We start from the raw sequence: 19,785 nt of genomic DNA, 5'->3' as shown, positions 1-19,785 counted from the left end.
AAATGTGTCTTTCATTAAATAAAATTGTAGGCTGTTTTTGGAACGGGAAAAAAGCAACGGAGGGGAGGGAGGAAGCAGGTTTTTGGGGGTCGGATGCAGGGATTCTGGAGGGGCGGCCATGATCGCAGGGAGAGCATCAGACAACTTAGATTGCTCCCCCATAAGTTGGGCTGCTACCCTGCTCCTTGAATTTGGGGTTCTTTGCCCAGTCCTCTGCTTCCCATCAGACTGTCCCCGGGTGGCTCAGTCAAGGGGGGTGGGGTGGGCTTCAGGCAAGCAGGAAATGGCCAGTGTGGGTGCAGGATAGTGGACAGGGGTGTTGGGGGGGAGGATAGGGGCAGGTGACGGCCCCACAGATACAGTGCGCCTAGATACGGCAGAGGGCATTTGAAGGAGGGGTGCAGGGTCGGGGTCAGAAGGGAAGGGTCTCAGACGGTGCTAGGGAAGCAGGCAGAAGCTGGGGTTGAGATGCAGGCTCAGAACGCAGCAGGGAAGGAGGCTGCCAGGTCCCCAGCCACGCCTGCCCTTCTCACTCCCTCTCCTGTCCCCTGGAGGGGACCAAACGCCAAGGGTGGGGGCGGGGGCTGCTTCCCTCCTGCATCTCTGTGGCGCTGTCTCTCCTCTGTGGTGGAGAAGGGCTGGCCAGTGTAGCATGGGGAGGGGGAGATTGAAAAGTTGGGGGGAGGGCAGCAGCAGAGCGTGGCGGCGACCCCAGCTCTGCAGGCCCTCTCCCCAGTCACTGCTCCACCCCCCCTCTCTGCTTATTCTCTTTTTCGGTCTAGCGGGGCTGGGATTTCGACACACGGGGGGGAAGGAGGGAAGTGTCTGGCTGGGGAGAGGCGACCCTGGGGGCCTCCGCCTCGTCCCCCTGGGCTCTGTCTTCCCCTGCCTTGGCCTGAATTGGCCTAGGAAATGCGAATTACAGCAAGAAACGGAATATCTCTTTGGCCTTGATGGAGTCGGGTTAGCTGTCAATCAAAAAATCTCCCTCACTAGTTCAAGGAAAAGACAAGAGGTTCCAGCGCCTCTGCTGAGGCTTTCTCCAAGTCCCCAGCGCAGCAGCCAGCACCTCCCCCAGCTCCTGCCGGCTGGGGACTGGCGGACTCTTGGGCGGCTGCTGGCAGCGATGGAGCAAAGACATTTAGCCTTCAGTGGGGCCCAGGGCCAGACTGCGACCAACAGTACATCAGGGGACAACAGCCTGCCTGAGACAGCCCTGAGGACAGACCTACTGCAAAAAACGGCGCCAGGCTCTGGGAAGGAAAGAAGCAGACGGAGCAACAGAAGAAGAGAACAGGGGGAGAACTGAAGCAAGGAAGGCAGGCGAGATGCAAAGGGATGGGAGAGCAGGGAGAGGAAGCCCAGCGGAGAGCGAAGCAAGGTGGAGGAAAGGCAGGAGGAGGAGACGCAGGCGGGACGGGGCAGGGCTCGAGCCTGCCGGGCAGCCGTGGCATTGTGCAGCCCGCCGGCTTGCCGGGCCTCTGCCGCGGGCCCAGCTCCCGGCGCAGCGACCACTTCTGTCTGGACACAAAGGAGGAAGAGGCCGCCTCTCCTGCCCCTCCCAGGAGACCTGCTCTGGTGGGCACACTAGGCCTCTGGGGTCTAGAATCCCACGGTGGGCCCAGAAGCCTCACGGGGCAGCTGGGGGCTGCGCCACGCTCCAGTCCAGGGGCGAAGAAACACAAGAGGAACAAGGTTTCCCGGTGCTGCTCCTCTGCCTCTTCACCAGCTGCAGGGCCTGCCTGCCCCAACCTCAGCTTTCCGGGAGGAGGAAGAAGTCTCTGAGGAGCCCCTGCTATGGACCTCTGCTACTGGGGAGAGCCCCTGAAACAGACATCCCAGCTGGGAAGAGCCGCCCCCTTCTCACCCACCCCCATTGAACACTGCCTGCCGGGATCCCCCGCTGCCATCCAGTCCCCCGCAAAGCCAACAAGGGGCTGTCGCCTTCTTCTTCCAGGAACAGAAACCCTGCACCCTCCCCACCGGGACACAGGCACAGTTGTGGCCCAGGAAGCAGGCCTCGCCCACTGCCCCCTCCTGGCCCAGTGCTCTGCGTTCCCTAGAACTCGCTGAGAGAGAGAGGGGGCCTTGGAGAGGCTGGGAGAGCACCAGGCCGTGGGCCCCGTAGGTTCCACTAGTGCATGTGGGCTGCAGCCCCCACTCCGTACATCTGGAGACAGGCTGGCAGGTTAGTGTTTGAAACAGGCTTCCCGGCTTCCCCCAAATCCAGGCGCGTAGGTGTGGGGGGGTAGGGGGTGGGGGGAGCACCAAGGAGGCGGGTCTCCTCTTCCTGGAGCCCAGTTACTCAGGCTGATGACTCTGGGATGCTCTCTCATTCACACCACTCCCATCTTCCTCAGCAGGCGGGGGGCAAACCTGAGGGACTGGGGCAGTTGAGAGTCCCCTGCTGGGGAGGGTTGAAACCCCAGCCTTAGCCAGCCAGCAGCTCTGCCTGGGCTCTGGATTTTAGAACTCCCCTCCCACCCCCAAAAGATTCCACTGAGCTCCGCAGAGCCCCCCGAGGGGGAGGGGCGACCCTGACTCCATCACCTCTATCCGGAGCACTAGAGACCGCAACCAAGCTTAGCACCATGCGGAGGACAGACAGACAGACAGACGGACAGGTTAGAGTCGTCCCCTCCCCCTGCCACGCGCCTCCTTTTTAGTGATTTAAATTCCCTGCGGGCTCCATCCACACCGTCAAGTTCGGATTAAATCCAAAACAGGCTCTCCGCCCGCCCCCCCCCCCGCCCCCGCCCCCAGCGGGCCATCCCAGCCGCCCGCAGGCAGGGAGCCGGCTCCCGGTTCCTCAGCACCCGCCCTGCGCGGAGGAGGCGGCCGCACTCCATTCGCTTTCATTTTGCGTCTCCCCCTGAAATGGGCTCATTCCACCTCCCGGCCGCCCTCTCCCCCTTCCCCGCCCCCTCCCCGGCTCCCCTCTACTTTCCCCCCTTCTGCCTCCTGAGCCCTCTTTGTTGGGAAAAACACACCCACTGACAACTCCTGGCTAAGGCCTGCGCTGGAAACAGAGACGGAGTGCTCCCGGCCTGCGCTGCCGCGCGAGGAGCCCGCGGCCTGCCCCCACCCCCAGGTGGGTACCCGGGATCCCCGCACACCAGGGGCCAGGCCCCAGGGCCTGTGAACGTGGCCCTCTCAACGCCACGGCCTGCGGGCCTGCGTTCCCCCGCCGGCGCCCCCGCCCCGCCGCTGCGCAGCAAACGGGGCTATTTCCGGCTCCCCCAGCACGGTCTGGCTTCCCAGCCCGGGGAGTGGCCCGGAGGGGGGCCGCCCGCCCCGGAGCCCCCCGTGTGCCTGAGCGCGCTGTTACCTGATCTTTTGTGTGATGTATGTGTCGCAAGGAAATTTGCAGTGACTTTGGAGACCAGACTGAGGAAGCGGAGGTGGCGAAAGGAGAGAGAGACAATACGGGCCCGAAGTACAATCAAGGGGCCAGAGCGGCTGGCCTCTTCCCCCGCCCTCCCTGCCCGACTGGGAGCTGTCTGGCCTCAAACCTCGGGGCGACTCGCGAACCTGGAGCCGGTGGCGGAGGGAGCCGGCGCACCGGACTCCCCGCGGCCGCGATGGAGCGCCCTTCCAGCTTGGGGGCGTCGCGAGCAACCCGCCGAGGCGCGGAGAATCCAATGAATGAAAGTGCACATGCCGACGAATTTTCCCGATTTTTTTTCCTCCTCCCCCCCCCCCCACCCCCAACAAGCCTTTGGAAGGAGAGCCCAGAGCTCCGGGCGTCGCAGACAGACCGACAGGCAGACAGACAGACAGGCAAACCGCACAGACTCAACAGCATGAGTGTGAGCCCGAGACCGTGCGCAGGTTCAAGATCCCGCAGGCCTCGCTGGCCAGGCCTGGCGGGCGCCGGTCTCCCTACCTTCTCTCCCGCCAGGGCCTCAGGCAGAGACCCCGAAGACTCGGTCCCTTTGGCTTGGTCCAGTCCCGCCTCGGGAAGCGGCTTCGTTACCTGCTCCTCGGCTCCCCACGGCCACAGATGCAGGGCAGCCGCCTCCCGCCCGGGGAGGGAAGCCCCGGCCGCCGCCGCCGCCCGCCCTCCTTCCCTCCCTCCCTCCATCTCGCCCTCCCTCCCTCTCTCCCTCCCTCGCGCGCTACCGCTCGCGGGGCCCTCCCGCGGGCAACCTGCTCTGGACCAAATCCAGGTATCTCCGAAAGACAGATATTAAAAAAAAAAAAAAAAAAGGACCTCTTAAGTGGACAAGAAAAAAAAAAAAAAAAAGCAAAGAAAGAAAGACCTGCAACTGCATTTATTTTCCATGCTCTGACCAGTGGCGGGCCTCGGTTCAGACGTCCAGCACACGGCCCCGCAGCCGCAGAGGTGCGCGGGGCCTGCTGCCTCGCTCACGCCGCCCGCCGCGCCCCGCGCGCACTGCCCGCTCCACGCTCTGGGCCGCCGCCCCCGACAGCCCAGACACCCAGCAGACCTCAAGGTCCTTTCTACAGACTCAACATCCGGTTGCCTCAGCCTCGCTGCTGGCCACAGCCCGCCAAGCCTGCTCGGCTCCTTCTGCGGCCAGTCCACAAAGTCCACCTGGTCGGTGCTCCCGCGCCCCGGCCGGCCGGGGCGCCCCTTCTAGACAAGCCGCCCGGCAGGCCGCACTTGGGTTGCAGCACTGCTCGGGACTTCAGACCTCGGTCCCTGCCTGGGACCCACACAAAGCCGGGCGCCCTGGCGCCCTCCTCCCCCGCCCCCGCAGCCCCCTAGGCAGCCGCCGGGCAGCCCGCGGCGGCGGCTGCCGCCGCCCCCTTCACCTGTTCCGGAGAAGGGCTGCATCTCCAAGCCGAGGCGAGGCCGTGGGCCGTGGGCCGTGGGCCGTGGGCCGTGGGCCGGGGCGAGGTCCCGCGGAGGCCAGAGCGGACGGGCCGGGCTGTGCCCGAGCCCCGCAGCCTGCGAGACAGCTCAGAGACCAAGGCTCTCTCCTTGGCGAGCTCTCGCCTTTTCTTCCTTCTCCCGCAAGTCTCAAACACTCAGACGCCGAGAGTTCAGCTCTATAAATCCTGCTCCTCTTTCCCATATCATAATTAAAAAAAACCAGTAGGGGAGGTTTTAACTTTTATTGCGATTTCTGGAGTTGGGCTGCGGAGCATATATTAAGTTTACGCTTATGCGCTCTCGGCGGGGAGGGTCCTTTAAGAAATAAAAATCCATCTTAATATCCGCAGACGAGAGAGATAATTTTTTCCCCTCTTCACGCTGTTCCTTTTGAAGACTCCCTTCTAGCGAAGCGAATAAATAATCACCATCGCCTTAGCCATGATCCACAGCCCCAGGGCCCCAGGCTGGTCTCAGACCACCAGACTGGCCCTCACCTTGGCCCTATGAGACCTTGCCTCCGTTCCTCTGCATTTAGGGAGGGGGATACTCCGACCCCTGGCTCTGTGACCACCCCCCTCATAAGCCCACCAGCTTTGAAACAGGAAATGGGGGCAGAGGGACCCAAAGCACAGAAGCCATTCATTGGCGAATTTCGGCCCATCGGGGCCGCTGTCTCCAAGCCAAGTGCTCCTCAGTGCCCTGCTTCTGCCTGGGATCCCCTTTCACCCCAACTGGCTACGTGCCTGGGGCAGGCTGGAGACTCAGGCTGGGGAGCCCCTTGCCTGCCCCCTACCAGCTGGCCCGGCTCCCTGGAAGCCTTCCATTTCCCTGGGAGCCATAGAGATCTGAGGACTTCCCTTTGAGGGAAGAAAACAGAAAAAAAAATTTTTCCCCTATGAAGGGGTGGGGCTCTATTCCCAAGTTCTCCTCTAGCTTCCTTGGGGTCAAAAGAAATCTCTCTCGTGTGAGAAAGAGGGGGGAAAAATAAGAGAATGATAGGAATATAAACAGGAGATTGGAGAGCACCCAGACAGAGAGAGAGAGACCTAGCCTCATACAAGGTCACATATGCCTGCCCCAGAAGACAACTTGGGCAACAAGGAACTCCACGTCTGTGTTTTGTCCCCCCGTTGGAAAGTTTGCAATGTTTTAATAGTCATAATTAATTCCAAAGTATCAGGGCCGAGAACCTGACCTCCCAGCAGCTCTGAGAACACGGGTGTCTCTCTCCAGTCTCCTTGACCCCTCCCCCATTTTTCTCCCGCAGGCAAAGAAACCTCTTTTGAAAACCTTTCTAGCAACCAGGGCCAGAACTGAGGGAGCAGGGAGGGGAAGGAAGGGAGGACTCTGTAAAGTTTCACGTTGCTCCCATTGCTCCCTGCCCCATCATCCTGCCCTCCTAACCCCTGGCATCAGCCAGCAGCCTTCCCAACAACGTGGGGGTGGTGGGCGCGGGCAGCCCGTGCCCACCCAGCCATTTCCACACAGCGCGCAGACTGGCAACTGCCCGACAGCCGCAGACACACAGACCGAGGCCTACGGGGGCCACAGCCAGCCCGCGCCCGAGACCACAGCCAGGGTTTTGTCCTGCTGTTTCCTAGTAGGGTATGTCGGTGAGGGTTGCTGCTTGGACTTGATGGATTTCCTCTAACCTAGGAACACCCCAAATATGTCCTCCCCTTGGAGAGGGAGCTGCAAGAAGGGCAAAGGGAAGTGGCTGGGCTGTCGCTCAAAGTTCCCCAACTCTTAGGACCTACAGGCACCCTGCTTTTTTTCTAAGGGGAAGCCCCAGCCCTGGCCAGCTGGAGGCATAATCTTCCCTGGGAGGTGGCAAGTGGGAGAAGCCCACTGTCCCTGAGGCTCCCTTGGTCCTTCAGAGCTGCTCCAGGGATCCTGCCCCACCCTGCTGCCCGACAGAGCTGGCCCGCCAGGCCACCTCCTCGTACTCCAACTCCTGAATTTCCTTGGAATTGGCTTCTTTGTCTGTCTATCAGCTGGGCTCAGGAGACAATAGCTGCAGCCAAGATTCAGATTCGTCTCCCTGGGTCCCAGGGATTGGGACAGGCTGAGCAGGAAAAGGCAGAGAGCGGGGTTCCCTAGGCTGCCCCGCGGCCCCACTCCCAGCGTGCCCTCCTCGGTCTGCGCCCACTTCGCCTGATCTGGGAGGGGGCTGTGGGGCAGCCCCGCTGAGAGGGAAGGCGCAGGAGAGGTGGGTGGGGGCCCTCGACGAAAACCGACTGATGTAACTCAGGCAGTTTCTTGTTGCCGAGTTCAAAACTCAATCCCAACAACATGAAACTACCTAAGCCACAGATCAGCTGAGCGAGTAGGGCGGGAGATTCGGCTTTGCGTCTATCCGGAGGAGAAGGGAAGGGGGTTGGGGAAGGGTGAAATTCAGCCCCCGTCCCCCTTTCCGCCCCCACAACCTCCCTAAGGACCCAGAGCAGACTTTGGGTGGCTGGGTGGGGGGGGGGGCTGACTGCTCCATCAGTTTCTGGTCTAAGAAGCAAATCGCTCAGGGAAAATCTGGTGACATGGGACCGATAGCCGCTACCTCCCAGCCCCACCCCCAGCTCTGCAGAGGAACTAGGAACTATCCCCTTGCCTCTGGCCCTGGCCCTGGGAAGGGGGGGGAGAGTATCGTCCTTCCTCTCTGAGCTGGGTCCCCTGTCTTGTTCCTTCTGCTCCTGGACCTGCTCTGATCCTGTCGCTCTCTCAGCTCGGCGTGGGTTTCCTGAGGAATATGGGTGGCGGCACCACAGCGCCCGGGGCTCCGGAGTCCCTTCCAGCCAGGCCACTTTGCCTGGCAAAGCCCCACAAGCAAGGGAGCGTGGGGACCAAGAGCTTGGACCAGGCTCACATCCAAACCAGCAAAAAGCAGGAAAACCTAAGCTTGAAGCTCCAGCCCTCTCGAGCACCACCCCCCACCTCCACCAGCAGCAACACACAACCAGACTGAGCGACACCTAGACCTGTGTGTCTGCCTCAAGGCAACCCTAAATGCCCGTGGAGATAAAGAAGCCAAAAACCACCAATTCACCTCCTTTAACCGCCAAACCCCACAGCCATGGGCCGGGGAGGGGTGGAGAGGGGGCTCACGGCCGCTGCCCTCAGCTGCCAGTGGCCACGAGGCAAGCCTGGGCTCCTAGCGAGCTCGAACGCCTGAAACACCTTCCTCCCGGCTCTGCCCGCTGCACGCCAGGCACCTGGGGACGACGCGAGTCCCCACTCAGCCGCCAAGAGAAGAATAAGAAACCGCTTCTCTTACCTTGTCGCTGCCTCCTCCTGCTGCTGCCGGCACTTCTGTTCGCTGCTGTCGAGGTGGGGGGGTGGGGTGGCGCTGAGCTCCTCTTGCCCCTCCAGCGGTTAAGTTTATTCCTCTCCTTGGATGGGTGGGGGGCTCTTGGGGTGCCCCCAGCAGCAGTGGGGTGCGCCCACTCAGCACCCCAGGCAATCAGATCCGTCTGTTCCTCAAGCTTGCAGCTTGCTCTCTGCCTCTTTCCCTCCTCCAGTCACCTTTAAATGCATCTTTTACTGCAGCACACATTATATTTGCAGATCATAAAACCCACCTCTCGCGCGCACCAAGACCGTCCTGACATTACTGTTTTATGACCTTGACTTATTGTGGTCACCTGGATAATATTTAAATCAACGTTATGGTCTCTCACTTACATTAAACCCGCCAAGAGACGTTCTAGAAAGGCTCTGGGAGATGAGTCAAACACAAAACACACACATCCACACACTCAGCTCCTCGGGGGGAGGGGGTGTCGCTAAAAAAAAAAAAAACACTAAAAAACAAAAAGCCACCCATTTCAGGATTACGACTCTGGAAATTTATTAGGATTTTTTTTCTCCATTAAGGAAGCTACATGCAAAAGATACAACATACAGAATATCTTTAAATAACACAACTCCCAGACAGGGACAGGGCAATTTTGGAGGGTGTGTGGGCAGGGGTGGGGAGGGGCGGGCATTCTGCCTTTGCTTTGCTATGTTCTATGTTTAATTTTTTTGTTCCTCTGTTTGGAATTTCTGAGATGGTAGTGAATGGGGGTGTGGGGGTGCTGGGAGAGACGGGAGGAAAGCAGAAGGCAGTAGGAATACAAGACTTCGAGCAGATTCTCAGAGCGACTGGGAGGCACAGACACGAGGAGGTTTGGTGGAGGCACTGGGCGCTACGACAAACACACAAACACTAGTGGAACTTTCCCAAACGTCTATTATTCTACGGAGGGGACGCAGCAACAAGAAGCGATTCTGATGTGCTCTCCGAGATTACAGACCCTCCCTCTGCCTGTTTTTCCCCTACAACCGGGTGGGTTCAGTCTTAACTTTAACATTCTGGAGAACAGAATGCTGTGTGTGCGTGCGTGGGGGAGTGAGGGGTTGACACACACACCAGCCACACTCCCACCCCCACCTACAAGGACACACCCCACCCTGCACACCCCGGCACCCCGTTTCTCAGGCTTTAGATGGAGGCATCCTCACAGCACAAACCATAGGTCCCTTGGAGGAGAGTCTGAGGTCTTTGCCTTTTTTTTTTGCAGGCGCGTTGCATTTATACTCAGGGAGGAAAAAAAAAATATATCACCAGGCACAAAGGGAGGAGGGGCGGGGAAAGGAAGGAAGGGGGAGGGGGAGGGGAGGCCCCCGCGCTCAGGTGAAATTAAAATTGGAGGTCAGTTCCCGGATCCGATTCTCTCGGTTCATTTTCTTGAGTTTCATTCTGCGATTTTGAAACCAGATTTTGACTTGTCTGTCTGTAAGGTTAATGGTCTTGCTAATCTCCAGGCGGCGCTCTCGCGTCAAATACATATTGAACAGAAATTCTTTCTCCAATTCCAGCGTCTGGTGTTTAGTATAGGGACACCTCTTCTTCCTTCCGCTCTTTGCTGTCAGCCAATTTCCTGTGGTGTTTTCTGCCTTTATCTCCTCTGTTAAAAATAACATTATTTGCATAAGTATTCCTCGAAGAGGAAACCCCTCGCAGAGGCGCTGCTGCTTTGCCAGCCTGCTGTGGGGCAGCCGAGGGAGCACAGGGGACCTGCTCTTGCCCCGCGGGCCTGGCTGGCCAGTGGGGTCCTCTTGGTTTGGGGGCTCTTAGGATTTCTCTGGGGTCTAGATTGACAGGGGAGAAAGGGGGGAGGTCCTTCTCTCCAAAGCGTTCATTCAGTTTATATTAATCAAGTGCAACCTAACCTCGCAGGTCCTGAGTGGTCTCACTCCCCTCCTCCCAAGCTTGCTGACCCTGCTGGGCGCCCTAAAACCTCACCAAGCCCCTCCCTTAGTGCTGTTCTCCATTCCAGCTTTGAGGGAAAAAAAATCCAACCGAGACAGACAAGTGCTTTCCAGGCCCCAGACCTGATTGCAGTCCACCCTGTAGCCCAGAGCAGTGCCCAGGGAGCTCTGACCCCTTTCAGCTCGGTGGAGGGACCCTGTCCTGCTCTTGGCAGCCAGTGGCCAGCCAGCTGTCCCTGCACCAGGCCCCCAGCTCCTGCCTCTGCCTCACTGGATCCCCCATTGCCATCTTGCCCAGGTGCATGTAGCTGAGGCTGGGGAGCCTCGTGCCCCAGCGCAGGTCAGGGGCAACAGCTCTGGGGCAGGCTGAGAAGTCCTCAGACCACTCCCCTGGCCAGAGGGAGGACCTGAGGTCAAGGAAGAGACACAGCCTGTGGACATGCAGCCTCTTGGAAGTCCCCTGCCCAGTCTGTGTGTGGACGGTGTGTACGCACACGGATGTACCTGCAGAGATACCCACACCGATACACACACAGGCACACACAGAGATCCGCTCGCACGTGTCCGCATGCGTCAAGAGCTACTACGGGGGATTGTGTATATTTCCCATTCTCTCACTGGCAGTCTCTCTGCCTGGCACACACTCTTGTTGACACGAAGCAGAGGCAGGAGACGGGGGGGGGGGGGGGGGGGGACACTGGGCCATCTCATTTAGGGAGAAGCAGAGTCTGAAGACCCGGAAGAGCACCCAGCAAAGGAGCCCTGTGCTCTCTCCTCCCTGAGCCAAATGAAGCTGGGTGGCAGGTTCCCGGGTCTTATCTTGACTGGGGGTGAGGCAGAGACCCTAGGGAAGCCAGGAAACGCTGGGGGGTGGGGGTGGGGGAGGCAAACTTGAGGAGGCTTCAGTCTGAAAACCTGACTGTTCTGTCCTCAATAATTCTGCTTCTGCACCTGCATCTTCCTGCCAAATTGCTCACGGCTTCTCCGTATCTAATTCTGCCCTTTTAAATTTTCTTTTGGGGGTTTGTTGCGGGTTTCTTTTTGGAGGGGGGAGAAGTGAGAGAAATTAAAATTGGGAAAATATATAGTTAAACACTCTCTTGCCCTTGGCTTGATGGAGACACCAAGATGGGGTTTGGGGCAAGATGAGGACAGGTGATGGGTGGGCTGAGTTGGGGAGGGAGGGTTTAGGTTGTGGTGGGAACAGCAGGAGAGAAAGGGAAGCCTACTGGGTGGCTGCAGTCCCAGTTAGGAGGCAGACTTCTTAACCTTGACTTTGCTTTTAGTGGGGCTAGAAGCAGTTTTTCCTACCCCCAATCTGTACCCCAGCAAAACTCAGGGTTTGCGGAGGGAGGGAGCTCTTCACACTGCACATGTGCCACAACCAAGGCTCCCTGTGTGTGTGTGTGTGCTCCCCTGTGCCCTCTCCTCCAGGCACACACCCATGCTCATCTTCCTTCCGGCCAGCCAGGGTCTCCACGGGCCGATTGGCCCAGGCCACCTTGGCAGAGCAGCCCCCGAGGGTTGAGGCTCTGCTCTTGCCCGCCAAAAGACTGTGTGTGCCTATGAGAGCAGGCATGCCTGAGTGTGTGTGTGTGTGCATGTGAGAACATGGGGGAGAGGGGTGTGTGTGAGTGTGACACAGGTCACCCTCAGGCACGCGTGTGCGTCGTCGCGTCCACATACAAAGCACCAGGAGATTCAGGCCGCCCCCAGCCAGCTCCACTGCGAACTCCATCTGCCCCTCCACCCAGCACGCCCCTCGCTGGCTGCCGCCAGCAGCCAGTATCCTGGGGAGCCGCTCCATCCCTCCCTGTTGGGCCTTTCCTGGTGCGTTTTGTGCCAACTTTGCGAGGAACTCATTCCCCACAGCCTCCACCTTCCTCCTCCAGGTGTGGGAGAGAGGCCCTGAAGGGCCCCAGGTCCTCCAGCAGACATGAATCTTGAACCCTGAGCTTGAACTCTGGCCAGGCTTCCTCTCTGCAACCCAAACCACAATGAAATCCAACCAGAGCCACACTCCCTTTCAGGAGAAAACCGCTTGCCACGCACACAGAAATTTTCCCCATTCTCATTTGGAGGCTGCTTTTCAGAAACCAATGGGGTGGGGGTGGGGGTGGGAAGGAACGTACTTTAACTAGGAAAAAAAAGGAAAAGGGGGGGGGGGGAATTAAAAGAGGAGATGAAAAAACAACATTCCAAATGCCCGGTTCCAGCGCCATCCCCAAGCCAGGCATCTGGAGGAGGGAGGGATGTGGCCGGCGGCCCCTCACCTCCACCTCTTCCGGCCCCAGCCCGGCTGCCCAAGGCCCCCCGGCCGAGCCAAAAACCGCAGGAGCCAAAACCGCACGGCACATATCAGACCCACAGGCAAACAACAAATCGCGTTTCGCAGGAAACAATTTTCAACTGGGAAAACGCAATGCAAAGACATCTCTCATCTCTCCCAAGCCTTCTCCAGTCCCTGGCTCCAGATCGCCATTTTAAGCTTTTTTTTTTCCTTCTTTCTTTTTCCCTACAAGCCTCTGACCTGAGTCGGGGAAGGGGGTTGGGGGACGTCGGCTCCCCCACCCCTGGCCCCCAGGAGAGCAGCAACAGCAGCCTTGAGAAAGCAAACCGAAGCCAGCGTGTGCCCAGCAGCGGGCACCATCCTGGGCAGCACCGGGCGCCCGCAGGCTGCCGGCTGGTGCGCACCGCCCCCCGCCTCAGCACCCAAGGCCCCGGGGCTGGCCCAGCACCTCCACGTCGCGGATTACCTTCCCCAACCCATTGGCGCGCAGCAGACAGGGGAGCCGCACGCCCCAGCCGGGGGTCGCATTCCCAAGACCGACCGGGGCCTCCTCGGCCCAACCCCGGCCCCCGGCCACCCCCCACCCTCTCGCCCCGGGCCGCAAGACCAAGTGCCCGAGCGCCTCAGCCGGGCCCGCGCGCGCGGCCCAGGCGGCCTTACCTTTAGCTTCGGTATCCGAGGTGTCTGGACTGGAGTCGGCAGTCTTGGCCCGCTCCTTCTCACTCTCCGAGGGGCTGCCTTTCAGGCCCGCCAGGCTCTGCTCCGTCTTGATCTCGCTGGGGCTGGGGGTCTGGCTGTCGGACTTGGGGGTCTCGGGGAAACTCACTTTGCCCGCGAGCTGCGGCGACTCCAGATGTTCGGCGCGCGGGTTGAGGCCGGCCCGCTGCTCAAAGGGGGCCTCGAAGTCGCTGGCCCCGGCGCAGTGGGGCGTCTTGTCCAGCGCGGGGTAGCTGGGGCTGGCGCGGTAGTAGCTGGGCACGGGCACCTCGTGCTCCCCCAGGCAGGACTCCGGCAGGGGGTGGGAGTAGAGGGCAGCCTCGGGGCCACTTTTCGCCCGCTTCTCTGCGCTGTACATGCAACAGACATTCTCCTCCTTGACACTAGGTGGGTAGGAGCAGGAAGACAGCGGCCTGCCAACAGGTTGTTCCAGGCGGTAGGCGGCTTTGGGGTCGCCCCAGGAGTCCAACTGCGAGAGGTAGGACGGGTAGGTGTTGAGGGCAAGGTTGGGGCTGCCGCCCTCGTCCCTCTTGGAGAGCGAGGGCGCGAGCCCGCAGCCCCGCATCACCCCGCAGCTGAAGTCACTCCCAGATTGCATATACATGCCTGCGCTCCGGCTGTAGCGCTCTCCTCCGCCCGGCGCAGCCAAGGGCTCCGCGTACGAGTTCGGAGTTACATTGCGAGGGCATGTCATTTTCAGAGAGAGGGGTTTTTAAGGAGCAATACTACAGCGGAGGAGCTGACATCTTTTTTTTTTTTCCCCATCCGGGAGGGGGGGGCGGTTGGAGGGGCGGGAGGAAAAAGAAGGGGAGGGGGGGGAAATATCAGCTCCATAATTATCCGCGCATTCGGTCCTCACCATGTGACGGCTAGACCAATGGGATTTGAAAATGGCCTTGATGATTCAGACGGCCGTGACGTCAGCGGGGTCAAGTTGTCGGCAGGCGGAGCGCGCAGCGTGGAGTAACAGCGCCACCTAGCAGCTGCCTCGGGGTAGGGGCACCCGAGCCCTTCCCCGCGAACAAAGGAAGCGCCCCCCGGGCGGCAGGGGCGGTAGGGGGGTGGCGGGGGTGGGGTGGGGGTTCTTGGGGGAGAGTGGGGTTTGTTTACCCGGGAGCCAGCCTGGAACTCCAGGGGAGAGGGGGGCGGAGATGGGGAGAAATGAGGGAGAGAGAGAGAGAGGCTACCCGGGGCTCAAAACAGTCAAATTCAAATTAAAAGGTCAAGACACACGATCCAGGTACTTCTTCCCCTCTCTCCACCTCCGCTTCTCTCCGCGACTCTCGTCCACCCCCACCCCGCGCCTGCATCTTCCCCTGGGGGTGGGAGCGGGGTGAGGTCCGGGGGAGAAGGTGGGCAGCGAGAGGGAAAACAAAGTTAAGGAGTCCCGGACAGGACCAAAGTTTCTGCTCCCCGCGCCTCTGCGTTCCCCGCGCGTCTGGGCGCTTTGGTTGCGGGGTGAGTTCCCCGCAGGGGGTTGCCGGGGACACTCCAGCGTCTCGGGTGGGGCCGGGAGGGGGTTTCCAGTCCCCGGCAGGGCTCCCCCGGAGAGGAGGCTCCGAGCCCGCAGGGGCTGGAGGCCGGGGCGCTGCGGCCTGCGCCTGGCTGGGTGGTCACCATCTTGGGGGCCGGCCGGGAAGGCTTTGGCCTTGGAGCCGGTTCGGCCGCTTGGCTCCCGACCCCAGCGGCCCTTGCGATCCGCTTGACCTTGCCCCCCCCCCCAAACCCCACCTTGGAAAAGGAATATTCTAGGAGAGAAAGATGGAGCCCGCGGGGGCCTCGGCGGGCTTTGGGGGAACCGCGTACCACGCGGGAAGCCAGGCCACTGGCCGCGAGTACATCGGACACCCAGCGGGACCGAGTGGCCCTGGAGCATTTTGGAAAGGAGAAGAGAAAGCAGTCTGTTGTTTGTTGCTGTCTTCGTTGTTTAATAAAGGGAAGGAAAGGGCGGGGGAGATGGATGCTGCAAACGGTTCTTTCCATTTCTGCGTCGCCTTTCTCCCAAAGCGAACTAAACTCTACGCCCCTTCCTCAGGAAACGGAATCTGGAGAACAGCGGGATCCCGGCCCGCCCCACGCCCTCCCCTGGGCACTGCCCCTGGTTTCCACCTCCTCAAGGGCCGCAGAGCCGGGCCGGGGGGAGGAAAGGACCCCGGCCGCCTAGCGCCCTGGCGGGGAGGAGGAGGAGGCCCAAGCCGGCGGCCGCTCCGATAGCACCGCAGGAAGAAATTCTCCGGATTCCCCGGCCCAGGGCGTGAGAGAGGAGGGGCAGGGGCTCCCCAAGCCCCCCAGAAAGCCGTGAGGCCGCGGGGTGCACGCGTGGCTGGCCTGCAGGCCAGCGGAGGGGAGATGGGAACCGTTTCTATGTTTTCCTTTGGAGGGGTCCCCGAGGCCTGGGCGGCCCAGGGTTATCCGGGGCAAGGTTAGGCTGTTAGGCCCCAGACCAGACTTGGGACAGCGCAGGGCCGCAGTCAGTCCAGGGAGCCATTTGTCGAGCCACCCATCCCGCGGGAAGCGACTTTATGGCCACTCTGTTTGTATTATCTGCATAAGTCTTTCCCCACCAGTCTGATCGAAACCGTTCCCTTTTACGAGGACCCAACGAAAATTTCCCGTCATATTTATCAGCCGGGGATAAAAATTTAGTATGGGAACTGATATTTCCTCATTTATGGGACGATGAAATTAAAGACCAAAGCAATTGAGAATTATATGACTTTGGAGGGTTCCCTCCCCCTCTTTCAGGCCGCCTTTATTTTCCTGCCTGGTGCGCCTGCCCCTGGCGTCCGCCCGGCCCAGGGCCCTGGCCTTGCCCCCACCCAGCTTTGGAGTCCGGTGGGTCCTTTTCCCTGGGCCGGGTGCTGCTGGGCCACCTCAGCGGCTCTTGGCTTGTCTCTGGGTGGTAGAAGCTACGGAGCAGGACCACCCTACCCCCGCCTCCGCCCAGGGCCAGGCAGTGAGGGAAGAGCCCCCGCAGGGGACGAGGCTGAGCCCAGCCTGGGAGGGGGTTGGGGTGCCTGCAGAAAAAGCGGGACGAGACTGACCCCAGATTGTTCTTCCAAAACAAGTCCCGAGGAGGAACCCGGGGGAATCCGAGATCGAAGCGGAGTCGCTCCGCCCCCCCCCCCCCCCTCAGCGGGACCCCCATCTCAAGCCCACCTCTCACTTCAGGCCCGGGAGGGGATGCAGTCGCTTGGGAATCCTCGCCTTTCCGAATGGGAATAACCCCCCGGGGAGAGGGAGCCGCCGGCCCCCAGGCTCCCCTCATCCTCACAAGAACGAATAGTGTTTAAAGTTGAAACAATTAGAAGTATGATAAACACGGCCCATTAATGAAAAAAGAAATAAAATTCATCAGCTTAAGTGGGACCCCCGTTGGGACAAACGTTCGCCTCTAATTACGCAAGATAAACGCAAATCCCGCGCTGCCAGCCAGCCGGGAGCCGGCCCGCTCGCACTCGGACGGGGCTGCGGGGGCGTGGGTAACTTGTTGGGTTTCCGCGGGCTGGCTCGCTCCTCTCACTCAGTGGCGATGAAAAGAAGGCCGTGGTGCGCGGGGACGCGGCCGGGGAATCGTTTGGGCTGGTGCAGGGAGGTCCAGCCAGGCCTGGGTCCCAGCCCTGCCCCCTTGGGCTCGGTCTTGCCCGAGGCCACGAGCAAAGACAGCTTCTGTCCTATTGTCCAGGCTTGGCGTTCAAAGGCGCCCGAGGGCCGTCCCGGCAGCCGCCGCCAGGCGCCCACCGGCCCTACCCCACAGGGCCAAGGCCCTTCGGCCTCTGCCCTTGGCAACTGGATGGGGGTGCAGAGGAGAACCGCGTTGCTCTAGTTGCCCCAGACCGACTCTTATGCCATTTCTTTCTCCAACTTTCTGGGAACGCCGAGAGAGAGAGAGAGCCCTGCTCCTATGCCTGACTCTTTTTAACCTCAACAGGGGAACAAGAAAATCCAGGGGCAGGCGGAGCAGAGCTCAGGCTGCACCAAGGCCTGGCCATGGCCCACCGGGCCCTTTCCTCCCTGTCCCCAGAATCTGGAAGGGTTGCAGGGCTGGGGCGGGCCTCCTGCCGGCCCGTGGGGCTGAGAGCAAGGGAGAGAAGGGTCCTAGTGGGACTGCTCAGGCCTGGAGCCCTTGGGGTGGGAGTACCCCAGGTGAAGCCAGGAGGAGCAAGCAAAGGCCAAGGAGCAAGCAGGAGCCCCAGCTGGCTGTCTCCCCGGCCGTCGCTCTCAAAGCGCCCCAGAACCATCCTGCTTCCCCCCACGACAGTTCCCAAGAAGTTACACAAGTCACCTGAGAAATTCCGCAGAGGAGGCGGGAAGGGAAGCGTGTCCTTCCCCTGGGGCACAATAGTGACAAGAAGGTAAAAGAAAGTGTGCACATGCAAATGTCTTCCAGCAAATTGGAACGGGAGATCACACCACTGGTGGCCGGGGGTTTCTTCCTCGGGCTTTGGAGACCGAGATAAATCACCCTCTTCCCAAAATTTGAAGGAAATATTTGCTTTTCTTCGGCACTGGCACCAGACTCTGCCCCTGCTCATGCAGGAGCAGGGAAATCCCAGCTACACAGTGGAATGCTCAGAAAAAAATTTTTTTCCTCCCCCAAACAGGTACAAGAGAGAGGCGGGAGGCCGAGGCCGCTTAGTGGGGCCTCTGGCGTGCTCTGGGTGTCGGATCACCGTCTCCTCTCTCAGCCACGCCGGCTGCCTGGCTGGTGGAACCGTCCTCGCTTCTGGACACTGTACACACTCGCACCAGCCGCATGCTGAGGGCTACACACGTGTCTGACGCGCACGTAATTGTGTGCACACAGCCGCAAATATTCACTTCTACCCCGAGTGCTCCCCGGGACCTCTGAATCCAGATTTCTGCCCTACTGCTTCGAAACCGCCACTTATTTAATCTCGCTTTCCGAATCGAAACCAGACCGCAGCAGAGCCGGCCTCGGGCAGCCCTAGGAGGAGGAAACACATGGGAGGTTATCTTGGGGGGAAGGCCCTGCTCCCCACTTTTAATAGTTTGCATCTGAGGGGCCCCTGTAGGTCAGGTTTCCAGGCAGTGTTGGGTTGTGGTTGGGCTGGTTTGTTCCAGAAAAAAAGAAAATATAAAGCATCCTCCGTGGAGCTAAATTCCTTTTCCAAGACCTCTGTTTGCAGTGTTTCTTTCTCTCCCTCCCTAGTCTCTCTCTCCCTTTCTTCCTGCTTTATTCACCTCTGTATTTGCTTCTTTCTAGTTTTCATTCCTCCCCCCTAACCCCATGCCTTTTCTGTTTGTTTTTCCAAGCTTCTCGCTTTGGTAATTTGTTGTTTTTCTAATTCCCCACATCCTCTTCTGCTCTCCTCTTCGTGGTGCAATTTTTTCTTTGCTCTTCCCGGTCCGTTTCCATTCTTCCTTGCCCTCTGACTTCCCCTGCTAGCTTTTCGTATTTTGCTCTGTCGTGCTGGGCTGGGTGAGGGACAGCATCAGGCTCAGTCGCGTGCATCCCCAGTCCAGCGGCGCAGGCTTGGAGTTGACCTTCTCCTCAGCTCGGCAATCCACAAGGCGAAGTGTAGGGCGGCCTGCGGCGGGTGGCGGCCAGCGGCCAGCGGCCAGGCCTCAGCAGTCGCCATTAGAGGGAAAGAAAAGCAAACTCTGGGGGCACCTCCCCACGGACGCTGAGGGCTCCCTGCAGTACCAGGTTCCAGGGCCAGGAATCGCCACCTTCTTCGCCTCCCGCCAGAGGAGACTTAGCCCCCAGGCCTGCCTTTGTCCAGAGCTGAACATTAGAATGAGCCGAAGTTGAGCCCCACTGATGCCTCCAACATTGTAGTCAGAAGAAATGGAGGGTGAGGCAGTTCGGAGGGGTTCACCATGGGCTTGCCAGCCTCAGACCCTGTCCCCCTCCACCCCGTGGGCACCTTTGTTCTCTGTGTTCCTGGATTGCTGCTCTGTCTTCTCTGGTTCCGTGCAGGGGTTTCCCAGTGTTGTGGCTTCTTTCTTCAGGGTCACCGTTGACTTCTCGGGCTGTGTACAGAGACCTTCCCAAATCGGCAGTCTGAGTCAAGGTTATGGGTCTCTGCTTTGTGCAGTGGCTTATGGGGGGGGGGGGTGTGCAAGGCTGTGTGTGTGTGTGTGAGAGAGAGAGAGAGAGAGAGAGCAAGCGAGAGAGTGAGAGAGAGAGCTCAAGTGAGCGTTGGCAGGAGAACAAGCGGGTATGAAGGAAAGATCCTCTCCTGCACCATTGTCCCAATCTGGGGCTCTGTAAGAGACGCTCTCAGAAGCAGAGAGCAGAGTGCACAGGGCGCACCCAAAGGCCAGCACACTCTGTTGGCTCCCAAAGCTGGTCCAAGGTAGGCCTCAGGGGGGATTAACCCCGACCTTCAAGCCATTTTGCCTTCAAGCAAAGAAAAAGCAGCTCCAGACATCCACCCCCACCCCCCACTCCCCACCCCACCGCCACCCCCTCCTCTGGCTGGGGCCCCAGAGCCCCCCTTTCTCCCTTCCCGCCCAAAGATCTGAGACCTCGTCCTATGCTACGACCAAAACTTTTAAGTTTTTCACAAAAGGGAGGGGAAATCTTGTAAAACTTTTATGCCAAACAAAGTTATAAAAACTTCCCGGGCGTTGCCTTTCCCAAAGGTTTATATGAATAATAAAGAGTGCAGTCGCGTGCTGGCGATCCTGGCGGGCTGGGGGGGGGGGGTGGTCACCACCA

The 19,785-nt window shown here is 59.9% G+C and overlaps 1 protein-coding gene and 1 non-coding gene across 2 annotated transcripts; both read right to left on the bottom strand.

The window, feature by feature from the left end:
- Window positions 1-7,089: 7,089 nt before the first annotated feature.
- On the bottom strand, window positions 7,090-7,148 carry MIR196A-2 (microRNA mir-196a-2). Its single transcript, NR_162571.1, has one exon. It is a non-coding gene; the product is annotated as a microRNA mir-196a-2 (primary transcript).
- A 1,511-nt stretch (window positions 7,149-8,659) lies between these two features.
- Window positions 8,660-13,914, bottom strand: HOXC10 (homeobox C10). The gene is made up of 2 exons (XM_008256546.4): window positions 13,041-13,914; window positions 8,660-9,786 (listed from the first exon to the last, which is right to left on the bottom strand). The coding sequence occupies exons 1-2, from the start codon at window positions 13,789-13,791 to the stop codon at window positions 9,509-9,511; spliced, it is 1,029 nt and encodes a 342-aa protein (XP_008254768.3). The 5' UTR covers window positions 13,792-13,914; the 3' UTR covers window positions 8,660-9,508.
- Between the last annotated feature and the right edge of the window lie 5,871 nt (window positions 13,915-19,785).

This window comes from Oryctolagus cuniculus, chromosome 11, assembly GCF_964237555.1.
Source record: "Oryctolagus cuniculus chromosome 11, mOryCun1.1, whole genome shotgun sequence".
NCBI classification, from domain to species: Eukaryota; Metazoa; Chordata; class Mammalia; order Lagomorpha; family Leporidae; genus Oryctolagus; species Oryctolagus cuniculus.
The sequence above is the reverse complement of the archived record's forward strand: the minus strand, read 5'-3'. Positions and strand labels throughout refer to the sequence as shown.

Coding starts and splice junctions, on each gene's coding strand:
- HOXC10 (XM_008256546.4), bottom strand. CDS start 13,791: ATGACATGCCCTCGCAATGTAACTCCGAACTCGTACGCGGAGCCCTTG. Junction 9,787..13,040: donor CTCGGATACCGAAGCTAAAG/GTAAGGCCGCCT, acceptor TATTTTTAACAG/AGGAGATAAAGGCAGAAAAC.